The sequence below is a fragment of the Anopheles gambiae genome, chromosome 3 (assembly GCF_943734735.2).
Source record: "Anopheles gambiae chromosome 3, idAnoGambNW_F1_1, whole genome shotgun sequence".
NCBI classification, from domain to species: Eukaryota; Metazoa; Arthropoda; class Insecta; order Diptera; family Culicidae; genus Anopheles; species Anopheles gambiae.
Window position 1 is genome coordinate 69,464,611 of NC_064602.1, and position 12,179 is coordinate 69,476,789.

General features: G+C 41.2%; 2 protein-coding genes across 4 annotated transcripts in view; one reads left to right on the plus strand and one right to left on the minus strand.

Moving 5' to 3' along the window:
• Window positions 1-12,179, minus strand: part of LOC1275861 (uncharacterized) — a 312,032-nt gene that overhangs the window by 264,931 nt on the left and 34,922 nt on the right. The gene's annotated exons all lie outside the window — the stretch shown is intronic.
• On the plus strand, window positions 10,465-12,131 carry LOC1271135 (caspase-1). 2 transcript variants are annotated; one of them, XM_061656425.1, is made up of 4 exons: window positions 10,465-11,066; window positions 11,144-11,413; window positions 11,530-11,662; window positions 11,749-12,131. In XM_061656425.1, exons 1-4 carry the CDS (start codon window positions 10,595-10,597, stop codon window positions 11,816-11,818), a joined length of 945 nt encoding a protein of 314 aa, XP_061512409.1. In that variant the 5' UTR covers window positions 10,465-10,594; the 3' UTR covers window positions 11,819-12,131. The 2 variants fall into 2 exon arrangements, with proteins under 2 accessions (XP_061512409.1, XP_309883.2); XM_309883.5 differs by having other exon boundaries at window positions 11,530-12,131.

Sequence of the window (12,179 nt, forward strand, 5' to 3'; positions counted from 1 at the left end):
ACAGAACATTTGAATATCGCTATGATTATAAATTTATATTCGGCGAAAGAATGCCACAAAACAGGGAGGAATAAATTTCAGCTCGACAACTCCACAGCAGTGGCAGCGTGTGTTTGTCCTCCCAGCTCCATTCCTTCTGGCCAATGGCATAGGTGTCTCTGTTTGCAGAAAATACCCTTCCCCCGAGCTCCGGACGGGAATGGGACAGCAAGGCGTTTACCGCAAAACGTGGCGAAGCGAGCCGGGATCCTCCGTGCTAAGTGTGGAGGCGTGTGAAAAACCACCGACGAACACGGTGGTGGCACGGCAACAAGAAAGCAATGCGCAAGGGCGCAAGGGGAAAATAATGTTGAAATATTTATATAAATTTCAGATTTTGTTTTTGTGTATTTTATTGATAACGCAAACATTGAAACCCATTCATTCTTGCCGTCTCCTCCCATTCTGCGTCCGCCGTGATTCCAACGGGGTTTGTTCAGCCTTAGCTGTGTTTCCCAAGCGAATTGCCATGGAGCGACAGCGGTAGCACCAACACCAAATGCAAACGCGACATCAGCCATCCATTTCCACCCAGTGGCACGCTGGGGGTGCAGCACACGAATGGCAAATTCCCCATATGCATGTGGCTTCATACGCTGGTTTGCGAGCGAGCGAGAGATACGTGCCGGGGCACAAAGAAAACTGGTCGGCACTTTGGAGCGTTCCCGCAAAGAAGATGGGAGTGTTCGGGATTGCTTTGGCATGCATCGGGTACAGTGTTGACTTTTGGGATGCACTGCCCATGTGTGTGTGTGTGTTTCTGTGTGTACTTTTGCGGGGATAGTGTTGATTGGAATTTATGCCGGTAGTCCCGGTGCCCCGAGTGTGTGTACCGAAGGAGGGTGTATGTCTGTCACAGTCTCGTTTTGGATGGAGCGGCACACCAGGGTTTGGTAGTGATGATCCAGGCGATCCGATTTTCATCATCAGGTGGTGATAAATAAAAGTGATTGCATCATTTTTCGAAGGCACCGTGGCATATGCATCCGGCAGGGATGTGTTTGGATACGCAAGCTTTGACCTAAATTTTTTAATCAAAATAAAAGCATTTTATGGGTAGTTTTAGAAGTGTATATGCTCAAGAGCATACTTTCAAGAAAATTTGCAGCACTTTTAGTGTAATGCTTGATTGCAGAAAAGTTGGAATCAAGTATGTTTGATTAAATCAGGAAATTCTAACTCTTCTAGCAGCTTCTACTTTGAGTCGATACATTACGGGAATGATCTAAAACTACTTGATATAAAAATTGTTATAACATTTATCTAACTAATGCAATTCGACTATCGCTGCACTAAGAAATTGCTTGTTAAATCAATATAAAAAAACTTTTTATTTAAAGCACATCACAAAACGGCTTATCTGAAACAACATCGCATCACAAATGATCAAGGCTTTAATAAACCGCATAATCCTCATTGCAGATAACATGCCAGAGCATGCTAAAGCGAGGTCCAGGTCGAGAATGGCCAGCTGTAAGTCAATCGAAAATGCATCTGCATCTGCAGGGATGCAAGTTAAAATATCATAACGGTGCAAGAGCAATGGCATCATTGCACATAAATCACAACGCAAGTGAAACATCGGAAGAAGAGAAACAAAACAAAAAATGCATCCCAGCAATGCACTTCACAATCACAAAGTAATGGCCCAAAGGCCTGTACCGGCCGGTGCATCCGGCGGCAAAGATGGAGGCGAGAGAAAAGAAGCAACAAAAAATGAAGGCTCTCGGGAAAGATTTATGGGCGCACGCTCTCGCACCGGTGACCAATCGGAGGAAGGTCCTGTTGTAACTCGATAATTCATGAATAAAAACCATAAATTGAATGAATAATTTCACCCCGCCCCCCTTTTCAACCATGGTCCATCGCTTCACCCTTTCACGCAAAAAACGACAGCCAGTGAGCAAACAAACCCGTGGGCGCGACAGAAGCCCTGCCCCGTGTGGAAAATAATGAAATATTTACAAATGCACTTGCACACGCGAATGGTACGATCCGCGGCAGACGCGAAAACATGTCGCTAGAGGGTGGGTAAGAAGAAGAAGAAAAAAATATAACAGAAACACTCCCACTCTACGCCACTGCACACCATTCAAAAACCCTCCGGTAGCGGCAGTTCACGAAGTAAAACAGTGTGTGATTTATTTGAATATTTGACGTTATTCAAATTTCCGCCCACAACTACTCAGTGTGTTAGGGTGTGTGTGTGTGTGTGCGATTGTGTTACGTGCGGGATGGATGCTGCTGTGCCTGTGTCCAGCACCGAAAATGTGGCGGTGCAGTAAAGGCTCATGTTTATTTTTGGTACAAGCGATGGAAAATAAAACCAAACTAAACTACTTTACCGATGCAAAATGCGATTGTGTGTAAGTGCGTTTGTGTGTGTGTGTGTGCGTTGCATTTGCAGTTGATGACAGGTTTTGGAATCGAAATGCTGATGAAAACAAAGCACTGGCGCATTACAAACATCCAATGGAGAGAAAATGTGTTTCAAATTTTTGCTTGCTTATGATTTATGAAATCGGTTCACGATATTGTTTCATCCCGTGAATGCAAAGTAGGTTTGGTGACATGGTAATGGATACGGAGAGAAGAGTGTGGTGGCATGGATTACCGAATTTTCATTCGGTTGCAAAGCGAAACGTAATGGTTTGTAGTGGTAATTTATTTTAGCTTTTGCTATTTTAATAACGAAACAAAAAAATCGTCAGTTTTATTCATTTAGGAATAATATGAATGGGGATGAATGTTATGATTTATTCAACTACATGTTGAGAATAAATTTAAATATGAAACCATTCCAACAACGTTTGATGCACATAGCCATTTACGTTGGAGAGCTTTACCATTCCGATGAGTGTTTTATGTACATCGAGTTTGTCATTTATAGGTTGAAATGTTATCAATATGTAATACCAAACCAAACTCTAATTTTTCCTAAAAAAAAGCTTAAAAAAATTAGAACGAATTTTGAAACAAAGTATAGTACTTTTTAGTTGAAAGCTCGATAGTTGTCTAGCCGTTAAATTAAAAAGCATGCGTTTGTATGGATAAATAACTGCTTTTCTTTACGGCATCTGTTTATATGACACTTACAAGGCAATTATCGTGAGTTTCACCTGTCAAACAGTTCATTTCGCTAAGTATTTACATGAATGAAGCCGCACACTCAAAAAAAACTCTCTAACTTAAACCATCAAAGGTATCATTAGTCGCACTAAAGAGCTAAAAACGTCCTTACGAAACCATTCTTCCAACCACTTCAAATCCCAAACAGAAATCAGGTCAATACTTTTGCTGCTCCAGCTTCTTCTTCCATCATCCAACCTCAATTCAAACGACACTGCACCACCACCACCACCACAAATGCTAACCTTAAGCGTTGGAGTTTTGATTTGTAACACCGGAAATTAAATTTCAGCAACCGGCCCCGACGAAAAGGTCACCCAGCCGACGGTACCGGGGAAGGTAACTCGAGCGTCAAACATTTCCCCTCTCCCGGGGAAGAACAACTCGTCCGCAACAAGATCGAAAATCGAAGTGACACACCCGGATGGATGACTTCGGTTGGGACCCGGCGCGGATACATTGGATTGGTTCCTGTCCCCCCCCCCCAAACATCGAGCAGCAGCAGCAGAATGATTCGCTCGAAAGGTCATCCAGCGGAACGAACGATTCTTCCGGCTTGAAGACTTCCCATAAAGACGATCCCCGGACGATGCCGGTTCACTCAAAGATGGTGCCTCAAATTTATGGTAATGATCAATTACCATCCGTAACAAGCATGTCGAGAGCCTGTTGGCACCCTTGTTCTTACGGCCCACAGCGGTGTTTGGTCGAACGGCCCATGCACCCGGCGGCCCTTCTACGAAAACAATCTTTAGGTCACCGAACAACTGTCTTATCCATGAAATTGACTGCCATCGTGACTGCAACCGAGAGCCGTGGCCGGATGGTGGCGGGGTTCAAACGACTCTGCAGTAGGACGTGTCCAATACCATCGTGGTTTCGGCTTGAACAGCCGCCCTCCAGTGAGATCTCCCACAAAAGCCCGAAAAACATCATCAAACAACAATAAAGTGATAATTTTATCTTTCGGTGAAGATTCGGTGCTCCAAGTAGTATTGTTCTTCTCTTGCACGAGATGCTCTGCAGTTGCGTCAACCCCATAGCCTTTATGGAGCTGGGTCGAACCGGCCAGTTCAGTCCTTTTGGAGCTTCTCTGCTTCTAGCTGGAGAGGTAACGGGGTTGTGCAAACTACAATGAGCAGTTGCTCTCGGTAAAAGGGCTAGGGCTAACATTAAGGTCACCCTGTCGACAAGAACCTTAACCCAGCTGCCGAATATCATACCGACGCACATTCCAGCGGCGCGGTTGGAAAAACGGACAAAAACGTCACACCAAAGATAACAGCAGCCTGGAAGTTGGGGAAAGGTGGCTCCACATGACACACTAGATGTTATCGCAACAACAGGGCATTATTGTTCTCATCTCACTGCTGCTGTCTGCCCCTTTCTCCCCAGAGAATCGTAAAGTCAAAATTGGAATCAAGCGGCATTACTGAGCGGCTTACATATGTCAGCTGCTATTTCGTTCAGGGTAGACCCTTTTTTATCCTCCCCCAGCCCGCAACATTTCAGTTGGAAATGGAAGGATTTGGAAAATCTGACTGTAATTACCACGTCAGGGGACGCAAAGCCGGGGACCAAATAATGGCAAAACCTGATAGCGGAGCGATTGGAAATCATAGAACCCTAGACAAGGTAACGGCGGACTTGGGCGCATATAGCTTATTAGTTGCGTATTGACGTTCCAATTGAAGGCAGATATTGCTGGAAATGTGATTGGATAACGAAATTTCCTCCACGAATCCAATGAAGCCTAACGATCGACGAAATTGATGATTTTATGGCACACGAAACTTGTGCAGAAAGGGTGGTTCCAGTTCAGGGTTTGGGGGCAATATTGTTAATGTACGGTTGAAAGAAAATTGGCAACGAAAGGCATTCATTCTGACACTTGATTGTAATGAGATTTTTGTGTGAATAGGTAATTTTGAATACTTCCAATCAATATCGAACTACATCAAAGTTCCGTTGATTACGCCATAACTGTCACATGCTATAAATAGTGTCGTTGTCAATTTATCAAGTTCGAGATGGCCATACAACACTACCATAATACTGAATAGCAGAACCTTTCGAGATCTCAAACTTCCTCCTGAATGTCATCTCAATGTCACATCCATTATTCAGCGGCTTACGGTATAAATTTTCGTCGATAAAAATTAAATATTAACCTAACTTTCGACCTCTGAGCGCCCTCGGTCATGCTTAGCTGCACTTCTTCGAGCATCGTAAGCTTGAAATAATGCTACCTATAGCTACTCAGAGCATCGAGCGCTCCCACACAAAACGAACCGCGTTGGCGACAAAAGCTGCTCAAATTGATTATCGTTATCCTGTCCTGCCGCACATCCACCCGGACCTGCAATGGCTCGTGTGATTCATAGGTGAATGTTTTTTATGAGCTGCTATGCGGGGAGCAACCGAAGAAAACCACACTACAGCTAGGTAACGAAGGGAACCGAGAAAGCATCTTCACACCGTCTTCACAGCTCTGGTTACCGCGGTTACCATGGTCTCACTGCAAACCATCTAATTCAGAAGCCATAAAAATCTCCAGAATCCATCAGCCATCCCCAGCACACGGTTACGGATGTTCCGATCGCGCTATGGGGACGTATAAATTTTTCGTTCCAAAGATTGATTCACACCTGCCCAAGGGGGTCGGAACACCTGCAAATGGGGTGAAAGATGGAGAAGACGGCGACAGCGAACGACACTGCAGATATTTTCCTGCAGTACCGATCCGATGTCGTATTTCAATCGAGACATCTTGAAGTGGCATAAAAAGGAACACATTACAGCTGAGCTTCTTTCGCCGGGAACGACCGGGAGCTGCCATCGGTAGCACGATTTCGGAACGGATCGAAGCCCGGTTACACTCATGATTTCTTTATCACCAGAAATATCTTAGCGGGTTTCGTTTTTGTCGTTTTCTTTGGTACTTCTTTTCAGGTGGTCGCAACGAAGTGTTCGATTTTGTGTTCGAGAAGCAACAAAAACCAGAAAGAAACTTTTACCGAAGCTGTAGTAGTTTATTTTTCTTTGCTAGCAACTTTCATTTCGAGCACTGTATGGGAAAGGTTTTCAGCAACTTTCAACACGTAGCAAATACACTTCAGTGGTTCTGTTTCTGCAGTACATTTTTGCCATTCATACATACGTGTAGCAGACTGTTACAGCTCAGAAGCTGAATATTTATCAAAAAATATGGCTCACCAACTCACCCCGCGCTCATTTTCATTACTGTGCATTTCAATTATTGCAAAGGTTGCAAGCTTTTGGCCAGCAGTACACAACTGGAACGTCATTCTGAACCAAAGAGCAAAAGGGGCCACTATTTGTCTGGATCTGTCTGTTTGCGCTGGCTAATGAATGAAAGCCTGCATCTCCCATGGTGGATGATGTTTGCGGTGCAGTGCGCTACTAAAAGGCACATTTTAATCAGCAAATCCATTTCCCATAACTTTAATAGAGTTGCAGTGCAAATATCCTCGCACAAGGATGTCCGCTTGCATCGGGTTTAGGAGCAAAATGGCGAAATGGATTTGAACATTTCTTCGAAATTTGTGATTGATCAGCAATTTGCCGAAACGTTCGCTCAGGGTGTTAAGCAGAATCTACATCATTCGATCAAACGAGAATGCATTTATTCGATGTTCCGTACCGTACATCAAAAGCGATCGCTCCACGAAATCAACATCATCATCGCCAACAAGCTTCGGACGGTGCATTAGTTTTAGCCGCTTAAGCTAAACCTCGTCCATATTTCGGTGGCAAACGGTACGGTTCTCTCGGTGTGGTTCTGTGCACATTGCAAAACACAAGCTAATTGAAATCGACAAAAGCGGGGGAACGGTTCTGTTGATTGCGCTGCTGCCGCTCAGCAAATCGAAATGTTGTTGCTGCAGCTGGCGCTGTGTTTACTTTGAAATTTGGGTATTTTTCACAGACTCCGTTTGACTGCGTTTGAAATTTGTGAAAACCAATCAATGCATTTCAATTCGGTAGATTGCACTGATTGCAAGGAATGATACTGTTAGTGTTTCGCTTTGTTGAAAGTTGTGGAATTGAATATTATTATCAAAACTTTTTCATTCTCTAAATAATAATATACTATGGAGCAACTTGTTTCCATTTGATTTGATCTTTATCCGTTCTCTAATACTTTAACATACGTTTAACTTGTTATAAATATCTTAGCTGACGTAATAAAAGCTTCGTTTCACTGTACAAAACCACCCATCAAGCAACATCCTTTGTCCACACTAACTATTTCCTCCCCTTGACATCGTATCTTCGCTACACTTCTGCTAAGGAAGTTTTTAATAAGCCTTAAGTGGTGTGTCGGGAACAAAAGTGCATGCGAGTTATCGTGTTTTTTTTTGGTTTTGTTTTCACTCGAGCTCGCATACAGCACGCCGGATGAAAATGAAACGGTCGTCACACACTCACCCTAGTCGTATTAAAAGCATCCCTACATGTGCCCCTACTTGTGAGGGGGAGAGGTCATGACAGCACATTCATTATACGACAGTGGAAGAGGTTCGTAATTTGATTTTGTCGCCAGCAAAAGCAACGGTTGGTGTATCGTTCGGGGGCTTTATTTTCCTATTTATTTTGTACCCGTGCCCCGGTGGTTTGGCACGTAAGCAGGTTCCGCCAGTCACGCAGCGGTCTGGCAAATCGCATGTGCTCGTGGGCTAAAGTGTCAACAGCAACAGAAAGGATAAAGCGAAAAGTTCAATGGGTGGGTAATGCGAAGGTTAAGTGTGCAAAGCATGAAGGTGGCTAGTTGCACCATGTGCGGCACGCAACGTTTTGAGGTTGCTTAGTTTTAGTTTTAGAATGATCACACAAATAAATCAATTTGTCATGAAATAAATTGTAGTTCAATTTCACTATTTAGACAGCGTTGCGATGTTGTAAGGCAGAATGTTAAAACAACTCTGTATCACTACCGAATCATTTTGAAACTCGTCAGTAACGATATACATCAAATATTTAGTTTAATCGGTCACCTCACAAAACTTGTTGAAGTGCTTTTTTAAAATATAATTACTGTGAGGATATTTCTCAGAAATTTGGTTGGTGTTAACTCGAAGGAGAATTTCTGATAAAGTCTTGCGCGTTTCTTTCTGTTTTCTAAGCTACCAATAATTACCAATATTGTAACAACGGTTTGCCAGAGAAGAAGAGGACAAAAAAGCCTTTTCGTCATCTATTTATTAAATCTAAACCGCTAGTGATATCAGCGTAAACAAGTTAAAAAATGAACGGATTTGTTCTGCTCCTCTTCGAACTGCTCGAGTAGTTGCTCCAACAGTAGGTTTTCTGAGATTTTTACAAATATCGGCCTGTTTTTTGCAGGAGCATAGCTTATAAATGTTTTCAACGATGTGTGAAAAAAAGTTTTCGGAGAAATAGTTGAACGAACTATACAGAACAAAATACTTTGCGGCAAGTAAGAAAATACGTGGAAATATCAAGTGTCCGAATTCAAGTGGCCACCACTGTAACTTATGGAGAGAACGAAAAATAATTTGCGACCAGGTTTTATAAAACAAATCTAAAGTCCGGGGGACATTGTCCGTACTCGCTAATGTAATTTTTTCACTAGCGCATCTGGCAACAACCATCGCAAGCTAAATGTCGGTATAATTTATGTGTCAAAATTATTCATACCTGTCTCATAAAGTTTCGACCAGGCTATTTGAATGCCGTTTGAAATGTTGATAAACGTCCTTAAATTCCAACAAAGTATGCCGTTCAGTGTTGTTGTTGTACAAATCGTCATTCATACAAAGCGCTGGGCAACATTTCTCCAATATCTATCCATCATTGGGTAAAATTATAGCCTGCTCGACCCAAAACACTTTTAAATTATACCAGCTCTAGCTTCCATCCGCCGCCACTAGATGGCGTACGCGTTTACAAAAATTACGCTAGCGAGTACGGACAATGTACCCCGGCCTTAAGATAGCTTGGGTTAGCTTTCCCATTACTTTGTCTGATGTAATTGCAATATCTTATCCTTTTCTTGTTATCTTCTCAATTCAATACTTTCTTGTGCTGGCTAAAAACTCAACCATGTCAGATCGAACAGTTTCACAGCTTAATCAGTAAATGGAAAACATACTTTGAACTGATAATGACAGTTAATGATGATAGTACCAACGTGTGTTTACCGTCAGAACATATAAAAATGACTGAAAACGCTTACATTCTATACAGTAAACCGCTTAAGACACACAAAGAGGTTTATTTCAGAATAAAGCAAATCATAGGCATGGTAATATCACATTGTTGCGATTGAGTCTTGGCTGAGAATAAGAAAAAACTTATAGTGTAATTTCGATTTTCACTAACGCATCTGGTGGCCGCAGACCAAAGCATTTTGTAAAACAATTTGGGGCTGCTTCAGAAAGTATGTTATTTTTCCATATTTTTTACTTAAACTGGACTGAAAAAGCTTTGTAATTGGTCGAAAAATAATCGGAAACAACCAGCTAAGCATCATCAGCATCAACACTGTACTAAACCGAGAATTCCGAGACAAAGGTAAGCATGCACTATTTAAAAAAAAAACAAAAATACCTGTGGTAATGATATTATTTTCAGAATACCATAAGCATTTACCACAAAAATTTGTCACTTTACAAAAATAGCTGATATTTGCCCAATTGATACAATAGCAATTAAAACGAAACAATATACCTTAAATCGTGAAGTTTATCAAATCGGTAAAGTAAAAAAAAAAACAAATTTAGATAAGACTCTAGCTCGAATTCAGCGTACCCAATGCAATGTGTGCCTACAACTCGAACTTCTCTTTCGATTTTGAGCTAGTCCATACCAGCAAGTAACTGAAAAATATTCCGTTGCACACACAAAACTGGAATTCAGGATACATTTTGAGCGGAGTTCAATGTGTACGCCACAATATTACAACAGTATAAGTAAGTAATAATAAACAAAAGTCATAAAATTTGCTAGAATAGTTTAAAGGTCGCTAAATCAAATATAAATACAAGATACATACATGCGCCTTTTAAGAAGCAATTAAATACAAGAAACAATACTTACAACAATCACAATACATAAATAACGTATGAAAAGGTAACCATCAACCAGCAATTCGTTGCACCTCCGTTGTCCAAACGTACTTTAGATAATCGTACCCCCTTATTCCGTGCACTCACCGTATCGTTCACGTTTTCTCGTTGACGTTTTAGGTTCAATACGTCATGCACCCTTATCATGCCATTTTTTTTTCCATTTGTATGCCAAAAACCTACAGCAATAGTTGCGTCCCTATATGCTGCTGCAGGTATGAAGTGTTAACAGTACAAACGAAAGCTTGGGGGCAGTATTACGTACAAATCTTTTCAATAAACGTGTGTGCCTAATAAGTGCTTCTGATAATTAGATGAAAATGGGTATTTCTGCAAGTTCAAATCAAGCAAATAAAGAAGAGGAAACTAGTGAAGATGAGGATAATATGTTCCGTTCTAACGAATCATTGGACTCAAACCGGTATCAAAGTAATTCCCGTATTGCATCAGATAATGCCGAACATAGTTACACAGTCACAAATAAACTGCCTAAAATGAAGCCCTTACAGCCGACACTACTACCGAAGGGTATGACGTGGGATGATGTCATGAGAATGGAGAATGAAATGGAAGAAGCAAAACGAAGAGAACATTTTTACGACTTGTCCAAAGATGCATATGTGCTAGTGTTCCATAACGATGAATTCGATAACAGTGCTTGTAACAGGCCCGGTAGTGCAAAGGACATGGAAAGAATACAGCAAGTTTTGCAACATTACCGTTGCGATAAGCTTGATATCAATGAAAACAAGCCTGAAGAATATGTACAGCAAAAGATGACCGAAAGTAAGCTGCATTCGCGCAACTGCTTTCATTTAACAGGAATAATAATATAAAATACAATCTTATTATTAAATTTTCAGTTTCACAAAAAGACTTCACCCCATACAGCTGCCTGATCGTGTTCATCATGAGCCATGGAAGTGTAAACGATACAATACTGGCTTCCGATGGGAAGTGGTTTTACTTCCAGGAAGATATCGTAGACAAATGCACGTCAAACCGCACATTGGATGGTAAACCGAAACTATTTGTTCTACAGGCTTGCCGCGGAAACGATCGAATTGTGGCTGATGCAAGACCCCCCAGGAGCGATAAAGTGGATGTAATTATTTTCCAAAGCACATATCAAGGTATGATCACAAAAGAAGAACACTTTGACTTTCTTTTTAATTCAAACTCAGCCCAAGATGACGGGATGTTGTCCCTGTACATTCCGTTGTTCATTCTTGATTTTTGTTTATTGAAGGTTACGTATCATTACGTGATATTGAGGAGGGCAGCTTTTTCATGCAATCTTTCTTAAGATTGTTGCATGAAAAAAACCAGCAAAGCATCATCAACATTAACACCCTGCTTAACCGAGAATTCAAAGAAAAAAAGTATATTCTATCAAAAACATTTATTTATACAAAAACAAATTATATTATATTATATTACATTACATATATAATGCTAATATTTTCAGAATAGCCCAGGTACCCACAATGACAGTGACCTTGCGGAGAGACTTGATATTTGGTGAACTGCTACGATAAATAATAAGGTTCCTGCTTAAATATGCGTAAACAAAAATTGACAGCCGCGCTACAAAATACAAAGCCGCGGCCGTCAAATCAAAACATTCGTTCGTTCTCTTGGGACACTTGCATTGACATTAGATGGTTCTTTGGCATCTTGGATTCGATCAAATATCGAACCCGTTTAATGGTTACAACTACAACTGACTGTTGTCAAGATAATTATTATAAATGAAAGTCAACACAGAACAAATAATTGAAATTTTTCATCATTTTCATACATTACAAATTTACAAACTATTTGAGAAATAAACACATTTTTTCAAAACTATTCACTGCTTGTGTAAGCGTACCTACCTCTCAGTGAAGCGTTTGATAG